The 20,565-nt window shown below is 36.9% G+C and overlaps 1 protein-coding gene across 1 annotated transcript in view; it reads left to right on the forward strand.

Moving 5' to 3' along the window:
• Nucleotides 1–20,565, forward strand: part of KCNH5 (potassium voltage-gated channel subfamily H member 5) — a 328,693-nt gene that overhangs the window by 254,550 nt on the left and 53,578 nt on the right. Inside the window, exon 10 of the mRNA XM_068523893.1 lies at nucleotides 8,859–9,055. Within this exon, the coding sequence (XP_068379994.1) occupies nucleotides 8,859–9,055 (197 nt within the window). The remainder of the gene's footprint in view (nucleotides 1–8,858; nucleotides 9,056–20,565) is intronic.

A 20,565-nucleotide genomic window follows, 5' to 3' on the forward strand; every position in this document is an offset into this window, starting at 1 on the left:
TTTTTCTAACAACACTAAGTACCACACCAGTGTATGTTACAAAAAACCAAACATGACCCAAGTATAAGATGGTTAATCAGCTACTAAATATCTACAAATATGGTCCTCCTCCAAGTGACTAGTTTACTCCAGGCAGGTGTTTAGGACTGGGGAGAACTGGCTCAGAGTGTGAATCTCAAGAGCCCTCAGAACACAAGATGCGGATCTTAAGTTCTGCTTATGGGTCTTTCATCTGGGTGTTGGAAGAGTTCAGGGTCCATCTAGTTGGTAGGTATTAAAGTGGAAATGAAGCTTTTGAGAATGCTCCAGGATTGCAGGAATGGCCACAAATCTTTGCAGTTTCTTCCATGAAGAGGTGGAGTCTATGTCTCCACTCATTGAGTTTCTACTGGCCTTGTGACTTGTCTCAGTTCTTAGGCTGAATCCTCTACTCTTCCCTTAAATGCTGACAGTCTCTGGACAGAGTAGGGATGCTTGGCCTGCTTTTCTCATTGCTCTTTTTTTTTTTCCTGAGGTCATGGCATCCATGTACAGAAAGCTTCATCTTCATTTTTGCAGATTTCTTATATCTACCTACATATCAGTGTCTTGCTCCCACTCTCCTTCTCTACCCTGCCTTCCCCTAGTCAAGCCCATTATTTCATATTTTCTCAAAAAGTATCAAGGATTCTTTTGTCTTTAAGGAATTGAAAACTTAACTAATTACAGGTTTAATAAGTTGGTTTCGTTTTGTCACTAAGAAGATCAAAGCTAGTCCGTTGTAGGTGTTGGTTTACTTGCTTCGTGATGCCATTGAGAATTCAGTCTTCCTTTTGGTATACGGAGGGGGAGGTGTTATTGGTGAGTACATGCACATCAAAATTACTTGAATTTTTAAATTTGCAAACTAAAAAACAGATTCAGAAAAATCACAATATAAACATATAACCTAATGAAACTTTATAATCAAAGATCCTGTAACCATTTCACAAGTTAAGAAACAGAACTTTTAAACCCCTGACCCCCTGGAGAAGTCCCACCGTGTGACCCATCCTAAACACCAAGTTTAATTTGCTTATTTCTAAATTTGATCTATCTTTTAAATATTTTTAAATCTACAGTTCCCCCCCATCCCTTTCTTTTCTTTATAATTCTTTGCTGTAGAGCCTGGGCCTTTTGTCCTGCAGAGTTCCCACAATCTGGATTCTGCTGATTGCATGCTCACTGTAGTTCAACATGTTCCTTCATCCTCTATATTTCCTGTCAGTTAGCAGCTGGATCCAGAGGCGTGATCAGACTCAGGTTCAATCCCTTTGCAAGACTCTAGGTGGGTGTGTTCTTTCATCAGATGACTCGTGATTATCTAGTTGCATTTTTTGATGGTGTTAACAACTGTTGATACTCAATGCCTAGATCCATTAATTCACTGGGAGTTGCAAAATGAAGATGTTCTAATTTTATATTTTTGTTTGTTAGTTGGAATGCTTTTATAGAGAGATACTTCCTCTCAACTACTATTTGGTTATTCAATATGCAGTTCACATAGGAATGGCCACATATATGCTTGATACTTTTCCATTATTTACCAACTTTTAAGATAACTAATTGGTTTCTTATCCTCTGAGGGTACCTAGATAGTTTCTTAAAAATATCCTTATGTACTAATGAATTTAAACAAATGATGAATTTCAGTGCTTTGCAGTTTTGACCATTATTGAAGTGCAAATTGTCCTATCTTTGGCAAGTAAGAGCCTCTTCAAGTCGGCTCCTGAGTCTTTTTGATACAGCAGTCTTTCTTTGCTATGTAGTATGACCAGATCCTCATCTCGTATAATTCTGTCCCACACCTGGAATCAGCCATTAGTCATTTCTCCAAGAAGCTTGAATTTGTTTTTGTGAAAAATATTTCACAATCTTGGTCCTACAGATATTCACTGCTACTGAGTTGGTCATTGTCTCTTGGTCCATTTAATAAATAAAATGAGGAGAAAAATATTTGTATGTGTGTCTGTGTCTCTGTGTGTGTGTGTGTGTAGTATGTGTATATATATATATATATATATATATATATATATATATATGTATATATGTATATATGCACACACATATAAATAAAATTTCTCATGAGTTCATACAATATATTTAACAAAAACTGAGTACAATAGGGCTTTATCTATCCGTGTCTATATTGCATCTTCAACTACTTTCTTCCATATTGAGAATGCTGAGGATGATAGAATTAAAATATTGCATAATTGCTCAATTGCTTTATGCCACATTACAAATATAACAACCTCAGAATAACAGTACTAATGCCATCACCACCAATATGATTACTGAAAATACATAAAAAGATTTTTGCATATGCTTGTCCCATTCTCCCCCACCCATCATTATTTTTAGTAGTTGTACTATCTCTATATTATTGAAGCATATAACCATTGCATACTGTACCCTCTCCCTTTTAACCTTCATTTAGTCTTAATTCTACAAGTAACTGTATAGTTAGTGCTACCACTAGTCTATGTCAGTGTCTCTCTAGGTATTTTGGTTGTATGAAGATTATTCACTAATAGTAGGAAAAATCCATGGGAGCAAAATTCCCTGAGTTCTTTTATATTGGTGATATAGTTTGTGTCCTTTATTCTTGAAAATCAGTTTTGCTGGATATGAAATTCTTGGTTCACATTTCTTCCTAGAGTATTTTAAATGTTACTCTTTCCACCTCACTCAGATCAATAGGCAAATCATGGAGGTTTTGTGTTCTGCCATCATATCTTTTGTGTCTTTCTGTCCTCTTTAATCTTGTTGTCACTGCCTTAACTCATGATGAGGTGAATTATGAGGTGAGGTGAAATCATGTATTTGTAATCTGTGAAATTCATATGGCTGTCTCACAGTGATGTAACAGTACTTCCTTTGCCACTCTTCACACTGTCATTAGTTCTGCTATTAGAGCATTGGATAGGCCCTGACTCTCTTTACTTGAAACACTTTTAGTCGTTCGTCTTTGAAATAGGATGAAGCAGACTGTTGCATGGCATTAAATGTTCTCCCTCTTGGGTGCTGTGTTTTCCCTCTAGACTTGGTCTTCTCTCTGTGTCCCATAGGTTCCCAGTATTGGGCTAATACTGTTCGTCATCCCCTGGGCAGATCATGCTCATGCTGCTCTTTCACAAAAAGTGCTGCTCTTCTCTTGAAGGCTCCGCTGTGATTAAACCCAAACACTACTTTACTTGTGAGGTCTTAACTAAATACCCTCAAATTCAAAACAAATGTTTTTTCTTGTGTGCATTGCCTATCCTGATCCTATAGTACTTATTTTATTCTTTCCTATTTTATCATTTTTTGGACATGTCTCTCTTATTATACATTAAAAATTCTTGAGAACAGGATTTCTGTTTCCTGCATGTCTCTATCCCTCCACAGCATAAAGCACATGTTCTAGCTGAAGGGTAGTATTAGAGCTAGGGTTAGGATGCTAGATGTATTTATTGAATGGGGTGAAGAGGACAGCCATCATTTCTCCCATTTGACAGGTGTGAAGTGTGCAAGACTTAGTTATAATATGAACATTATAATAGGCTTCAACCTTAGTTATAATATGAACATTATAATAGGCTTCAACTCTAAATGCTTTCTTAGAAAAAGAAAACAGAAGAATTTCAAGATATAACTGCTTTTTAGTTTAGTCTTTTTTCTTGGACTTGTTTTTTATAATATGCTACTAACTTTCTTGATTTGGACACATGTTTGGGTTTCTGTATGTAACCAATTTGTTCTTAACGCTAATAGTGCCAAATTCAGGATTACCAGCCTGCTAATTACCATACCTTCTACCTCCTCAAAGGCAGCTACCATCATCCCTTACTTATCTATCAGGATACTCTCTATTTTTTTACATCTCCTTTTTTCTTTTAATAGATCTTTAGTGGAGTATAATTGCTTCACAATACTGTGTTAGTTTCTGTTGTACAACAAAATGAATCAGCCGTACATATATCCTCATATCCCCTCCCTCCTGAGCCTCCCTTCCACCCTCCCTATCCCACTTAGTAACAGCTATTTGGCTCATTCTTTGCGTGTGTTAATAAAAATTCATAAGCTAAATCAGTGATTTTTTTGTAGATAAGAATTATTGGCTTCTCTAAAAGTGTCAAGGTGTATCCGTTATAATTTTTCAACAGAACGACTTTGGACATCAATCACTGAAGATTGGCAGGCACCAATTCTAAATATTTTAAAGATTCTATTCTTACACACCAATATAATTTCTAAAGTTTAATGCTCATCACCTTCTTTCTGTTCTTGTCCTTCAAAATATTACTTTATGACATTTGCTGTCCATAAATAGTCCAAGTCAATTTAAAATCACATAATTTAAAAACTCTTAGTGTTGTTCATTTGTAAATGGATATTTTTGTTCATATGTATTCATAATAAAGTTTATGAGCTGACTACAACAATCAGTTATAGTGAAGGGCTGACTGATAAAAGTAAAAATGTGAATTAAGTCCATTCTGTAGAAGAATCATCAAATAGAGCTATCAGTACAACCTCACATACATTCACAGGAAACTACCTAAGTAAACTTCAAATGCTATATTTTTAGGGATTCGTTGGCTATGGTAGATAGCTGTACTCACTTATGAATAACTGAGATAATTTTTATGAATTCATTTTATGTATATCATTAACTCACCAAATGATGTGTTTCACATAATAAAAACACTCTGTCTGTAAAACCAGCACGTCAGGGGACCGGCATACCGTGATCTGTATTACTCCTTTAATTATGTTGTAACTTTTTGTCTCTGTTTTGTCTTTAAATTTTCCAGTTTTCTGCTCTATGAATCTTTAACATTTACTTCTGTTTTACAATCCTGTTTCCTGTGGTTTGAAAGTAAAATACTTCATAAGACTTGATGCAAAGAACTGAGAAAATATAAATAGACCAAACAACAACTTTCATGTTGAGTGTGAGCTTTTCTACTAATTTTAGGGCTTTGGGGGAAGGTTACTTTTCTCAAACTCTGAAATGTTTCTAGCTGAGACTACTTGCACCCAGTGGGAACTGACCTAAAAACTAGCATCAAATATTCTATAGTTATGAGGATGAACAGGATTTCCCAGTCCTGAAAGTGTGCAAAATCTTTGTGATGGAAAAAAAGGGCGCTTCTCTATTAGATAGTCCATGCATAACCCCATGTCTTCACAGCTGTGATTCCTGCACATTACTCAGTGTAAATGTGCATAATATTTCCTGAAGAAGAACATTAGTCAGCTCATAAATTAACTGATTTACAAGACAACTGTCTTTCCACAAGTGCCTTAAAAGTTTGTTGAATTGAGTGACTATTAGGTGATATAGAAAACTGGATAAAGCAAAATAGTTTGAAATGGTTGATTAATGTCTAATTGATATATTGTGTATCCTAATGGAAATTCTATGTTATAAAACAGTTAGTATTGTTTATATGTAATGTGAGTTCTGATGTTTGGAGCAGAATAATCCACATTTATTAATTTCGCTATGCTTCTCTAAATATTTTTAGGGAGAGGATCAGAGGATAAGTTTTACTTTGGTTGAGTCAGTTAACTTTTTGTGTTACTTTTCAGCCTCATAGACTTTTTATTTCCCCATGATAGTAAAAAAGATAAATAACTTAAATTTAAAATTTTTGATAGAAATATGGTGAGAATTTTAATTTCATCAGTTAGGTAAAATAAAACATATAACAGACATTTGAATACCTCCACAATTTAAAATGGTCTATATTGGCAAGGGGAAATTTATGTATATATTGAGTATTTTTTACCTATCGATGATGCACTTATCAATCAATGAATATTTACTGTTCTGCAGATCTGTGTACCTGTTTTATTAAAAAGTATAAGGAAAAACATCTGTGAAAATAATTGCTATTTTAAAATAAAAGATTCATTAGAGAAAAATTTAGAAGACAAAAAGTAGAAGGAGGGAAAACAATAAGCACATCACTTGAAGCCAATTGCTGTAATAGCTATGTGCATTTTCTTTTAGTCTTGTATCCCTTTTGATTTTTAACACAATTTATTATCAATCAACAAATTAATAATAACATAGAATATACTATATAGAATAATATGGAATAATAAAACAATATATTTTCGTCCTATCAAGATTATTTTTCTTTGATTAAGAAATAGTAGACTTCTAATTGAAAATTCTTTTAGTCATAGAGTTTCAGTTTCATTTTTATGTACTTTATTATAGCTACAACCATAATCATTCTTTGTATCTTTATTTTTTTATTTAACATTATAAAATTTGCATTTCTGCATGTTATTTCTGAAACTAGTTTTAATTCGATATGAATTTATATATAGATATAGATTTCTGTTTTCGTTGGATATTTTATTTATTTTTGCCAATCTGAAGTTATGATTAATAGCACTGCAGTGAGTATTACATGTGTTTGTTCTAAGTCTTTTGACTGATTCCCAGAAGCGAAATTACTGAGTCAAAGGCACTAGTAATTATTACTGTGGTTACTATACATGAAAATCAAATAGTTGAAAAGTGATGAGTACTTATAAATGGGTCAGAGCTTGTATTATAAATGATAACTTGAGAAAAGTTTTCAGAAATGAATCAGAGAGAAATGTAATCATTTTTCTCTCTTCAAGGTAAAAGCCAGTATAGAAAGAGTAGCAATGACAATAGAGGAATAGGAACGAGAAGCGGATCAGTGCCCTGTTATTTCCATAGAACGGGGGACTAAGAAAATATAAAAGCTGTTGATCTCTTCTGTTTAAAAAAAAATACAAGTAAATTGTAAGACGTAATAAAACTCATCCATTATCCTGTAATGAGAGAAAACCTACTATTTGATGCATTCGCTTTGTGTGTACATGTGTGTGTTTCTGGGGAGAAGAGGGTGTATATAGTGAGATAATACTATATGTATGATTTGATATCCTGCTTTTGTTATTTTACATAATGTGAACATTTCTCTGTTACTTTTAAAAATGTATGATATTTAGTGGCTGCATAGTATTCCATAATTTGTTTATTTATTTTTTCATTCACATTTATCGTGTTTCTACCTTTTATGGCTATTATAAATATCACTTCAGTGAACATTCTTATAAGCAATTTTGGTACTTCTGATAATGCAATTAGAGTAAATACCTATAATTGGAATTACTAGTTTAAAGGTAATGCCGTTTATGGATTTCTGAAATTCATCTCTGTGGAGGTAGGGTTTATCTTATAAATTTCTATAGTTAAAGTCTCCCTTAGGTTACTTTGATGCTGTATAACCTCAGATACCTTATTTGGCTCTCAGGTCTCTAGTTATCCTTCCTTGGACAAATATATGACTATCGGACATTTAAGTCATTCATCAGTGTCATGAACTAAAAAGAATTTGGGGAGGGTCAGGTAACAAATGATACTGCTCAAGATTTATTAAATATCTATTATGGTTATTTTATGCTGATCATTTGATCACATGGTGGTTTTAACCACCTCCTCAATAATATATGTTTTCTCTCTCCATACCAGAGTGCCTCGTGGTTCTCTAAGGATTTCCAAACTGCCTGTGTGGGGTGGGCAAAGAATCTGTAATCTCACTCAGCCTCAGCCTCTCTCTCTCTGTCTCTCTCTGTCTCTCTCTGTGTCTCTGTCTTGTTCTCTCTCCCTTCCCCTCTCTCTCATTTCTCTGGTTACACACTATCTTTTCTTTCCAGTGGTCTGATTGACCTGAAGTGTTACAAGTAGTCTTTCTTCTTCTTTTTTCCTGTCAGTTCTGACTTTAATCTGAATAATGAGAGCAGATATTCACTCATCTCTGTGGTTAGAGGGCAGAAAGAATAAATCTTCGGTGGCGTGGCTCTAGGAAGATTTTTTTTTTTTTTCACCTAGAAATAGTCCCCGTCTTTTTCTCTTTAAAACTTTCCCTTTCCTACAGAAGAACAGAGAACGCAGTTGACAGCACTTCAGAAGCCAGGGACACTTATGGAATTGCCTCAGCAGAAAAGCCTTTCAGTACTTCATCTCTGAAGCTTCTTCATTTCCCTTTGTTTGGGCAACTAAGTACTCTTGACTCAGGATGGTGAACTATTGATTTCAGGTCACCAGTGGGCGTTGCTCTGAAGTGAATAGTTGATTCCTGTGTTCTAGAATTCTAGAATTTTAAAAAGACATCCACATTTGACTACAGTACAGCACCCTTTATGGAACGGTTTATGGCATAGCAAATCTGGGCTTCCATGTTTTACCCAATTTAGCCTCTTCGGCTCTATTATTATGGACCAGAGCTCTCTCCCTGGCCCTGAGGCCTTGCATAAAGTTTGGCTCGGTGAAAAGAGAAGGATGTCCTTTGGGAATCAGTGATGGTGAGGTTTGTTTGCCTGGAGCACAAGACTTAGTTGCTGAATAATGTATGTTTAACATATGTTGAGTCAGTTCCAGATTTATAAAGGCTGTAACAGGAGATCCTTGTATATTGCCTCTTACTGTCATTTCTACCAGCAGGAGCAGAAGAAGGGATGAACCTAAGAAGTCACCTTTGCTCCTTCTAGTCAGAATGCGAAAAGTTAAGGTGGCAGTAGATAATGAAACTATTTGTTAAAATGAGGTTCTTGGCTTCTCTGTTGGATTTCATTTATTCAAGCCACTCCAGATTTCCTTCAAGAACTGAATTTAAGATGATGTTACTTTACATAGTATATGAAAATGTTGTACATTGTTACATGTATATAGATGGTGTTATATACTTAGACTCCAAATTACACTAGATGATCAATACCATATATGAAACTGAATAAAAAATTGTGACTAGGATAAAAACAAGTGTAGATACTTGAATATCTATATCTTAATTGTTTTCCAGGGAAAGGGGATGTATTTGGAGACATCTTCTGGAAGGAAACCACCCTTGCTCATGCCTGTGCCAATGTCCGAGCACTGACATACTGTGACCTCCACATCATCAAGCGAGAAGCCTTGCTTAAAGTCCTGGACTTTTATACAGCTTTTGCAAACTCATTCTCAAGGAATCTCACTCTTACTTGCAATCTAAGGAAACGGGTATGTTGTCTGGACCCACTTCCACTTATTAGCATCTAGAGGGTTAATACCTTATATGCTATTAGTTGAAGAATGTTAAAGTGATTTTATTTTGTAGTAGCACATTCCCATCAATGTAAAGTGACATGATGTTTTTCCCCTTTCTTTATATTTTGTTTACTTTTTAAAGAGGGGATGAAAACCCTGAGTACATGGGTAAAGATTTGAATCTTTATCATTTAAGTGCAAAATGAAAAACAGACTTGAGGAGAAACAAACTGTACTATAATATAATTAGTTAATTCTTGGGGTTTATAATACTGCCGTAAAATTAATATCAGTGTCTCTTACTTTATTAAGTGGATCTTTTAAAGCTAGTAAGGTTAATCAAACTGGTTGCCTACTTTATATTCCTGATTCTCTTTACACCCTCCCTCTCATTTAATAGTCAATTCATAAAGCTCATTCCCCATTAATTCTTTCAAACACACTATCTCAAAAAATAATTAGCCATACTGACATATCCTATAAATAGATTTAGGAATCCTTTACTTGGCATGGCTGCTGCAATTTTAATCTTCTTGCTGTTTTCTTTTTTATTGATGAGTGTGGCACAAATTTAATTTGCATAAAGAAATCTCCTAGCTCTGACTTACAGGTCATTGGACATTGGCGAGGGCTCTTTTATTGCCATCAGTGAAATAGACGTTTGGATAACAGCACTTAAGGAATTTCATCTAAGATGATTACCTGTCTATGATGAAGTATTTTGAAATAACAAGCCTTCCCTTCCATTAACCTCTTAAATAGAACCTTCCTGCTAGTTAACATGGAGAAAAAAATCAATCCAAGAGACAAATTAACATCTATACTGCAGCAACAAAGAAATGTGCATAAGTAAGCAAATCAATGTAATTCTCTACTCAGGGTTCTAAGAGAGGATAAGACTTCAGGAGTCATATTTGTACTAGTGTCACAACACTTGATTTATATTTGAATAGCAGTTTCAGTTTATATTTTGTTAACAAATAGTTATTGAGCATCCACAACCTGCAAGACAAAATGTAAAGAGCTATAGAGAGCATGAGGGCTAAATACACAGTCCCCACACTCAAGGAGATGACAGCCAAGTGCGAATATTACGTGAAATGCAAATATGTGAAACATCTATTTGTACAAGTAATTGAGAGTTAGGGTAATGATAAACCTGGAAGAGGGGTACCAAACAGGGCACCTGCTCATTCATTAGGGAAATTGGAGTCCTGTCTAGTATTACACAGAAATACGTCTCCTTAGGTCTGTGTTCTACCTTCTCTTCTACAAGGCTACCTGGTGGGTATTTGAAACTCGTATGTCTTATTAAATCTTCCCAATATACATTTTGCCAGTTTTAGAATCTTCCCACGTACTACAAGCTTACCAAAACTCAGATCTGTCCTTACAGTCCTCAGGACAGATATTATTTGTCACTGTGCTCCTCAAAGCACTGTTGTCTACACATCATCTCATCTGATGTTTATAATATTCCTGTGGGGAAAAAAGGGCAGTTATTTTCCCTTCAAAACACATGAGGGAACTCAGACCTAAAGAAATTAATATTAAATAACCGACTGATATATTTGCAATGCAAGGTGTCAAAGAGGGATAATTAAGACAACTCACCAGTGGCAAATAAATTTTGGTTCTTCAAGATGAGTTAATCACAAAGCTCTATCATCTCTTTTTCTCTTTCACACATCTGAGCATGTGCATATTACACATGCGCACACACACACACACACACACACACACGTTGGTTATAAGAGCTGAGCACACATAGCAGTGTGTCTATCTCTGATGGTGTTAGAGACAGAAAATTTGTGCTGTTTTTTTAATGGGACACAGGAATGGAGCGCCTGCCTCTGTAGGTGCTGGTGTGCTAGTTATATCACATGGCTTCTTCCCTTGTTCCTTGTTATAACATGTGTCAGGTTTTTTGTTTGTTTATTTTTAAAAAATATTTCCTGCCCTTTTGCAATTGATAGATGGTCTCAATAACTTGAATGTGGGTGAATTGCTAATCAGTGTCACTTTAGTCTCAGAAGAAAAGTATTTTCATAAAGAAGAGAAACTGTAAAAAAATGATTCATGAGAATAGCTACTATTTTGAGAGCCTGTTTTATAGCCATGCACTTCAACTTATTTTGCATACAATAATTAATCTTATTAAATATCAACAACCCACAGATGAGGCAGTATAATCTCCATTTCATTGATGAGGAGGTTGAGGTGCTGAGAGTGAGACAGCAAGTTGCCAAATAAATTACGGGTCAGCGTCCATCTCTGTCTGATTCTAAAACCCATATTCTTTCGATTATACCATGTTGCTTTTGTTTGTCAAAATAGCTGACATTTTCCCCCTACAACAATACCCTACAGACACACTCTCAACAGTGTATGGAGTTTCTCATTCACTCAGTTACTTTAACTTCATTTCCCCATTGAGCTATTAACAAAAAATATTTTGTTCTTATTGCTACTATTTTCAGCATTCTTTCAGTGAACATTGGTTGTGAATCGTAGAATCAAGACCATGTCCTTAGCATGCTATCAATATCTCCTAGCTATCACAACCATTAATTAAGGGCTAGCTCCAAGTTGGGGGAGCAGATCTGGGACTCAGGTTTTCAGGCTTCATAGACTACAGCTCTAGCCACATAAGCACATACAGTGGCTCTATAGTGTGTAGTTCTCGGTGGCTGTAGCAGGGAGGAATTTGGTAGTGCTTTAGCTGCTTGTCTCCATCTCCATTAAGGAGAAATAAGACGTTTGTTATGCAAATATATCTCCCACTAATCATCCTTCGGTCCCCCTATATAAAATTTCTAGACCTATAACTGGTAATTTCATCCAAAAACTAGAGCAGGGGTTGGCAAAATTTTTCTGGCAAGGACCAGATAGTAAATATTTTAGAATTTGAGGACCATATAGTTTCTGTCTCAACTACTCAACCCCACTATTGTAGCGTGATATTAGCTGTCTTAACTTGGGCTGCCATTACAAAACACCATGGATTGGGTGGCTTCACCAACAAGAATTTATTTCTCACAGTTCTGGAGGTTGCGAAGTCCAGGATCAAGGCGCTGGTCAGTTCGGTTCCCCAATAAGGGCTCTTTTATTTCTGGTTTGGCAATGTCTGCCTTCTTGCTATGCCCTCATATGGTGGAGAGAGATAGAGAGAGGAAACAATTTCTCCAGGGTCTCTTCTTACAAAGGCACTAATTTTATCATGAGGACCCTCATGACCTCATCTAAACCTAATTATCTCCCCAGGACTCTTTCTTCAAATATCATCCTACTAGGGGATTAGGGCTTCAACATATTGATTTTAGGGGAACACAATTCAGTCCATAGCAGCAGCCAAAGATAGTATATAAATAAAAGAGGATAGTTGTGCTTCAGTGAAACTTTACTAACACACGTGGCTTCTTATGGGCCTTAGTGTGTCAGTAGCTGAGAGTAGAGGACCGGAAGTTAGATGGGGAGGACAGTAGGTATGCAAATAGAGTTCTTCCCCTTTGTTAGAAAGCAAATCTCTACTAATTGCCACCCAGTAAGAGGGGGTCATGATGGAATGGAAAATGCCATATCTAAGAGGTGGTTGCACACAAAAATAAAATCCAAACAAACCAAACAAAAAAAGAGGTGGCTACAGGAGCCAGGTAGATAACACACGTGAGTAAGGCAAGGCTATGTGGCTATGAAGACTGGAAAGTTCACACCATATGTAGAAGGGCAGCTGCTACTCAGTCTGCTTGTACATTGCCTTGGAATACCAGCCCACTGTTGCTTGGTCTGCATATTTTTTTCAGAGAAGCCAGAAGTATGAATTTTTATGTGAAATCTCATTAGTTTGGTAACTAATTTACTTTGTCTTTGAAAACACTATAGTCAAACAAAACAGATCTGCTTGCCCTTGGTCAACTGTTTGTGAACTGAATGGAATGATTTAAAGAACCCCTGATCTCATGATACTAGAAGCCTGAAATTTTTACCTGCATCCTGTAAATTTGGATGAGAAAAATTATTATATCGTTATTTTCTTTAATTTCTAAGTGAAATTTAGCCCTTTTTTCAATTATGAAAGTTGATAACAAACTACAGTGTTATTAGAAGTACCAAAAGACATTACAGATATTTTCATAGCATATTGTTTTTGTTGAAGACATCCTAAAATGTTGTTTGCACTCATCAGTACTTAATAATTATGATAGTTATTAGACCTGCTGTGATAATAATGTTACTGTGTTAATAAAAAAGCACATAGATTACTATCTTGCGAATTAGTTTTAAAATTTGATAACCGAATTTCAATACAGTATGTTTCCTTTGCAACACTATGTATTTTATTTTGTGCATTTAAAGCAGCTCTTCTGGAATGAGGCCTATTCCACAGGCTTTACCAGACTGCTGGAGATTAAGATCCCCCATATGAGAGTCAGAAACTAGACTAAGTTGAGTAAAAGGACTGGTTGGTATATGTTTTTCAATAATAAGAAGACAGTTCTATAGTTTCCAATACGTTTAAACATATTCAGAAAAGGCATAGGAGAGCAACAGAGGAAGGTTGACTCACTTGCTGATTTTATTTATGATTTATTTATTTTACCTATTCAAGATACCATTTCCTGGAATGACTAAATGGTATTTATTAACTTGAGGACCAGCCCTCAGGGACAGGTCTGAGAAGGCACACAGCACAACCAGCACAGGTGATATGTAAATCTTAAAGAATTCTAATCAGACGTTAAATGTAATCTCTGCACTTCTGCTCATTCTGCCTCCTGTTACACAATGATCTTTACCATTGGGTAAAAAGAGTAAATGTAGCAAGCCTGACTGCTGGACTTTGAAAGAACTGCTTACCAAGTGGGCCCTTGGCTGGCACCTGAGAACTTGAACTTCAAGAGAGTTCCCACCACTCTAATAATAGTGGCTCACGGTACCTGCGAATTATCCAAACAGTGTGGCTTATGCTAAACATTTACTTTCCTTCAAGGAGTGTGGCATTTTAGTATGTGCCAGACAGGAAAACTGTGTGACTAAACTCCAATAAAACCACTGGACACTGAGTCCATAATGAGCATCCTTCGTGGCAACATCTCACGAGTGTTGTCACAACTCATTGCTGAAGGAATTAGAGAGAGGACACTTGGAGGCGTGTTTATGGAGTGGAGCCCATTGGACATTGATCCAAAATGATGCCAAACTGATGCTTACCCTTTAGTTGTAGTCTCAGAGAAATGCCTCCACTGTTGCCTCAGAGACTCATCTTGCTCCTGGTTGATAGGCCTTTTTACCATACATTTCTGAATCCCTTAAGTCAAGACACAGGATAACCTGGAGCACCTCAACAGTATTCATTTAACCCTTGTATTAGTCTGCTCAGACAGCAATAACAAACTAACACAGTCTGGGTGGTTAAACAGAAATTTATTTTCTCACAGTCTGGAGACTGTACGTCCAAGATCAAGGTGCTGGCAGCGTTGGTGTCTGGTGAGAACTCTCTCCTTGGGTTACAGATGGCTGGCTTCTTGTGTTCTCACATGGCCTTTTCTCCGGGCGTGTGTGTGGGGAAGAGAGCATGAACTCTCTGGTGTCTCTTTTTACTGTATAAGGATTCCACTGGATCAGGGACCTACTCTTATGACTTCATTTAACCTTGATTGCTTCCTTAGGGGCCCCACCTTTAAGTACAGCCACACTAGGGGTTAGGGTTTCAATATATGAATTGGGAGGGCAGGTAGGAAACAAAAATTCAGTCCATAACAACCCTGTTTTTTTAAAATTGAACGTGAAGGAGTAATTTTTAGAAATATTCTAAAATCAACAGTTACGGCTGATATAGGTCTGTATTACTGGGGAAGTGCTGCAGTATCAGTATTCAGCATTGATTTTTGTAACTTCTAGGCAATGCATAATTATCAATACTTGCAAAATATTCTTGCACTCCTACAGTGATTTAAGATTCCCGTTTAAACTTAGAAAAATTTCCAAGAATGACCAATACCAATTCTAAATTGGAAAATCAGAAATAGAGGTACCTGTAGCATTCTTTTCACCCCGTAGAGCCAGAGTCCTTTTCCACAGGTGGCACTGTTTTTAAGTAGAGTGCAGCTGAAGCCAGCTGGCAACTTTATGGATGAGTGTAGTACCAGTCCTATATTGTAATGTTCCAGTGGTAAGAAATAGCGGTTTAGACTCACTCTTGAATTAGCACAGGCTCAGAACTAAGCAATGGTTTTTCTTTCCCGAAAGCATTCTTATCATGGGAAATCCAGTGGTACAGAATGTCTTTTTTTCTGTAAGCAATGAAGCATCTCTACAGCAATTACCTTCTGTGGATGGAAAACATACTGAAATTGGATATCAAATAGGCCTAAAGTATTTGCTTGGTGTATATGTGGTGCAAACTACATGTATTTCAATGGTCATTACTGGCATCTTTGAAGAAATAGTCTAGGAATGTGATAATGGGAGTTCCAACTTCAGTACCTTCTTCCCCCGCACCCCCCCCCCATATCAGCTAAACAAAATATGGGAGCACATTCATTCCACAAATCCATGTTTTTTATCCCATGAAAAAGACGCTAGTAAAAACATTGTCCACAGTTGGAACAAAAGATATATGGTCTCCATAAAACTCAAGTATTCTATAGTATCTACACTTACTTTTCTCACAGCATTGATTGCGGTACTTTGGTTTCCTAGTTACATTTTTGTTTTTTCAACAGAACAATAAGCTTCATAAAGTAGGTATTTTCTGTAATCGCTTTATTGCCGATGACCAGAAGAGTGCCTGTAGTGCCTGCTAATTGAAGGAATGAAACGTGAATCAGACATGTTGCCCAGCACAGAATAATCGCGGTCATTCAGAGAAGCAAATGGTACCCTTGACAACTTTGGCAAAGAGCCTTATGAAAATAGGATTATGAAAATGACCGTTACTAATTAGTGTTAAATCACAATTAGAGTTAACTTCCAGCTGCAGTTTCTAACCATTTATGCCTGCAGATTCTGCACAATGCTAGTGCTTCCAGAATAGTACAACAATTTTATCACTGTTGCGTGAATTAAGATCGCCTGATGCCAGGGGCTAGATTTACCAGGATACTGCCTTAATCTCATTCTAAATAACTTTGAAGAGCAAACTTTTTTCTCGAAGTTTCCTTTGAAGAATCTGTATACCACACTTGAATCTGAACAGGGTGTTGTTATAACTCTCATGACCTCAATTGAGCATCAGGAGTGCAGATTCACTGTGAACTACTGGCCCTGCTGGCAATAGCTCTGCTTATACATTATGGTTTGTAGAACTTTCACCTCTAAACTGATGTAGTTTGCACACCACAGGCATTATCTCATTTGAGCTTCAAATCAACACTGTAGGGAAGCGAACAAAGAGAGATAAGGTGGCTTGCTCATGGCCACAGAGCTGATACTACTCTGAGGCTCCAGCCTCAGTTTCCCAACTCCAAGCGGCTCTCATTTCACTGATGGTGGTAAAAAGGAGCAGACTTTCAGCAATTCCAGAAGTTTGTCATGTGCATTTAGGTTAAAGCAGAGACCTAATTATGCAGTCTTTTGAGCCCTTAAGCTGCTTCTATTTAGAGCTCTCTGTTGGTCTGCTTCCAGATCGAAAAGAAACTTTTCCACATTTAGTTACCAGGACATAGGTTCACAGATCTCTCACTCTTCAATAATGCCTCCAAAGCAGTCAGTTAAGGACGGAGTTTCCTAAGTTTTAGAGTGGGGGCTAGATTCAATAATTTACCAACATAACTTGACAGTAGATTATACTGTCTGTTTGACAACTCTTTCCAACACTAGAGTTTATTCTGATTGCAGGAAAGTATGTATAGTAGTAGTAAACAAGAAGGAAATGAATAAGCCTGAAGTAGACTGAAGAATATTCAACTAACATAAGAAGGTAGACATTTTATAAATTATTTTTCTTGGGAATTCTCAAAGTAGCCAACAATCACTTGAAACAATCCTTTGTTTAATTTTAGAGCTGAATTCTGCCTTACAGTAGTGCCTTTCTAGGAGTATCATAACTGGATGCCAGACTGTTTATTTCCAATATGTCTACCACTTCTGAATTCTCAACAATTAATATTTGATGAGGGACCACTGAAAGCCCGGTGCTATATCACGCCATCTTCATTTAAAGGAAAATATTCCTTTTGAATTAAAAAGCAAGGATTTCTATTAATATTAAGGCTGAAATGTCCATATTTTCTTCCCTAATGCCTTTGGTATTGATTTAAATTTGGAATGCATGCAATTTTTCCTATCCTAACTTGTTATTTTCTTTTGTCTCTTTTTCCTTCCCTCTTCTGGAAAAAGAAGTTAATGGATGTGGTCGTATGTAAAATATCAAATTTGGATCTGTTTATGGATCTGTATGTTAATGAATTTTTAGGCAGAGTTCTTTTGGGGGAGTTCCTTCCTCCCCAGTCCCCAAGACAACACCTAAATTTGATCATATAGTTTGTTATTATAGGGATTTCTTCCCTTCACTTTTTAAGTGGGATCCACTGACTCAGCCTTTTCTGTCCTCTGAGGTACCTGAGAAAATATAGAGCTCAAAAGACATGTGTTCAAAAGCCTTCCACGCTGATTTTGAGAAGTAGCTTTGTAACACTTTATAACAGGACATATTTTGAGAAGAATTTGGTTAGTCAGAGGAGGGGTTTCAAGATGCTTATTGTGAATTCAGAGAATTCAGATTATTGCCAATAAAGTAAAATAAATATTGTAATAAAACGTATCAGTTTATATAAAATAAAAAGCCTTTTAAAGCATTATATGCATTTTACAAATGCAAAAATGGAGAACTGCTCTGTGGTTAGACTTAATTTGTAATAGTTGACTGTTATGACCCAAATAGAATCTGCCTTCCTGGAATGTCCATTTTTTTTTCCCAGCTGGGAGGTGCATTTCACAGATTTTGACATTCCAACCAACTAATCTTTTCCCAAAGGAATCAAATCAAGTTGTTCTACTAAATAGGCAGAGACACTCAGTTGACCCAGAGAAGCTTCAGTATTTTCTCCCAGAGAAAGGCCTTCATTTTCTGCCTCTTCTTTCTGAATCAGGTTATACGTGATTCATCCAACACTTTTAGGAGTTGGCATTGATTTTACTGGGGTTTGTTCTATGTCCGCAGTTTTATCCTCTAGAGAGTGATGTCATCAGTAGAAGTTCAGCAGAGGCACTTTCCCTTAGGAAGCTCACACTCTGGAATGGAAACTGCAGAGTAAAAACTGTAACTGCTAATTCTGCATGTAAAAAGTAGCCAGTTTTCCCTGAAGGCAACACAGAGAGGTAATGTGGGGCATTGAACCCTGTCCAGGAATTTGCTTCCCTCTTTTAACAGCTGCCTTAGCAACTAGTTGAGATATGGTTGTGGATGGCATCATAATTCTAGCATGTTAAATGGGTGACATGTAACACAGGTCCTTTGAAAGTGAGTTTACCGTGACAAGAAGATACGTGCCCCTTCCTGAGTGAGAAAATAGTGTTTCCTAATGCTTGGAAATTCAGAAACCAGAATGTAGGATGACCTATTTAGCTACTGTAGAGTGTGCTGTCACATGGGGAAGGGTCTGTTATGCCAGCAAAAACCAAGCATGGAAGATCAGATCCAGCCTGCTGGATTTACGACTCCATAAAAGGAGGCTGACTGCTGGCTTGTTAATAGCAACGTTCCACACCTGGCAGTCACAGAGTGGCTTGTTACTGAAATCACACACTAGGAGGACTTTTTCTGAAGGCTGTTGGGAGTGGGTATGGGGTGGGGAGCAAAGAAAACTGCCTGACAGGGCCTCATCCCCTACATTCTAATGCAGCTGACTTCTCCAAAGTGTTTGCAAAAAAGGGCTTAATGTGGACCTTTGCTCTGGTGAGAAAACAATGAAAGTAGATTTGTTTTGTTCTTTTTTTAACATCTTTATTAGAGTATAATTGCTTTACAATGGTGTGTTAGTTTCTGCTGTATAACAAAGTGAATCAGCTATACATATACATATAGCCCCATATCTCCTCCCTCTTGCGTCTCTCTCCCACCCTCCCTATCCCACCCCTCTAGGTGGTCACAAAGCACAGAGCTGATCTCCCTGTGCTATGCGGCTGCTTCCCACTAGCCAGCTATTTCACATTTGGTAGTGTATATATGTCCATGCCACTCTCTCACTTTGTCCCAGCTTACCCTTCCCCCTCCCCGTGTCCTCAAGTCCATTCTCTAGTAGGTCTGCGTCTTTGGATTTGGTAGTTTTGCCAAGCTGAAAAATCTCTGTTGTTGCATTCCTAGGTCATTCTACTTGGCACACTCCTTTTAGAGGGGTATTTTAATTATGAACCAGAAATTCTGTGGAGGTTGACAACAGTAATGAAGCTCAAACAATGCAGAAAGAGAGAGAGAGGGAGAGAGATGACTTTAAAAATTCAAAAAATCAATCAGGGCAAGTCTGTCAGCAGAAAAGACTTGCAACAAATGCAATTATATGAAAGTGTATCTGATGCTTGGAGGGTAAGCTGGCTTTACTATACCAAACAGGATACAAGAGATTTGGATTTCCAGCTTTTGAACAAACTTTATAAAACAAAAACATCAATCTCTTTCTGGAAGCACAGGCACCGCTGTATATTCCAGGGTCAAATATCCATATCCCAGAAGTAAATTCATAATTGATGCCACAGAACTTTAAATTATTCAGGCATTTTCTCATTTTGTCCAAATTCTCTTTGAAAAAATATGCCCAATTTAAATATGCTATTCTAGTCTAGATTTCAGACAGTGTTCAACATCAGATGTGTTCCAGTTTGTCAAAGATGCAGTTGATTAATTTTGATTAAAGAATATGAGAAATGCAGTTAATACCTCACCAAAATAAAGTCAGGCTAAAATAAATGACCAGGGTGGACTTCCTTAGTGGTCCAGTGGTTAAGACTTCATGCTTCCACTGAAGCGGGCACAGGTTCGATCCCTGGTTGGGGAAGTTCCGCACGCGGTGCGGCCAAAAAGAGAAAAAAAAGGAATGACCAGCCTTATAATAAAGGCAAAGTATAGCAATTCATACAGCAAAAAAGTGGTTATTTTAAATGCAAGACAAGGGCAAAGGTATTCCTTTATTGAATTATAAAGAGCCTTTTGTTCTCAAAACTTAAAATTTGAGATCACATTTTTAAAATATGAAACAGTGAAATCATCGAGATTTAGACAGATGGAGGAGAGCTTGGGAAAAGAATATATTACGAGGAAAAAGATATGTGCCACTTGAATTGCTATTTTATAAAAGCACCTAGTCACCTATCCTATGACTTCAGCTCCCTCCTCAAGGATCAGCTTTGCCAGCCCCCCCCATTCGCATCCCCACTTGCTCCAGCTCCACGTGATCTCTCCCTTCTCTGTACTCATGTACCACCCACCACTGTGTCATTTATTCAGTATTTACTGCATGTTGCTTTGTAGGGTTATACGTATTGAA

Source organism: Eschrichtius robustus, chromosome 1, assembly GCF_028021215.1.
Source record: "Eschrichtius robustus isolate mEscRob2 chromosome 1, mEscRob2.pri, whole genome shotgun sequence".
Taxonomy (NCBI): domain Eukaryota; kingdom Metazoa; phylum Chordata; class Mammalia; order Artiodactyla; family Eschrichtiidae; genus Eschrichtius; species Eschrichtius robustus.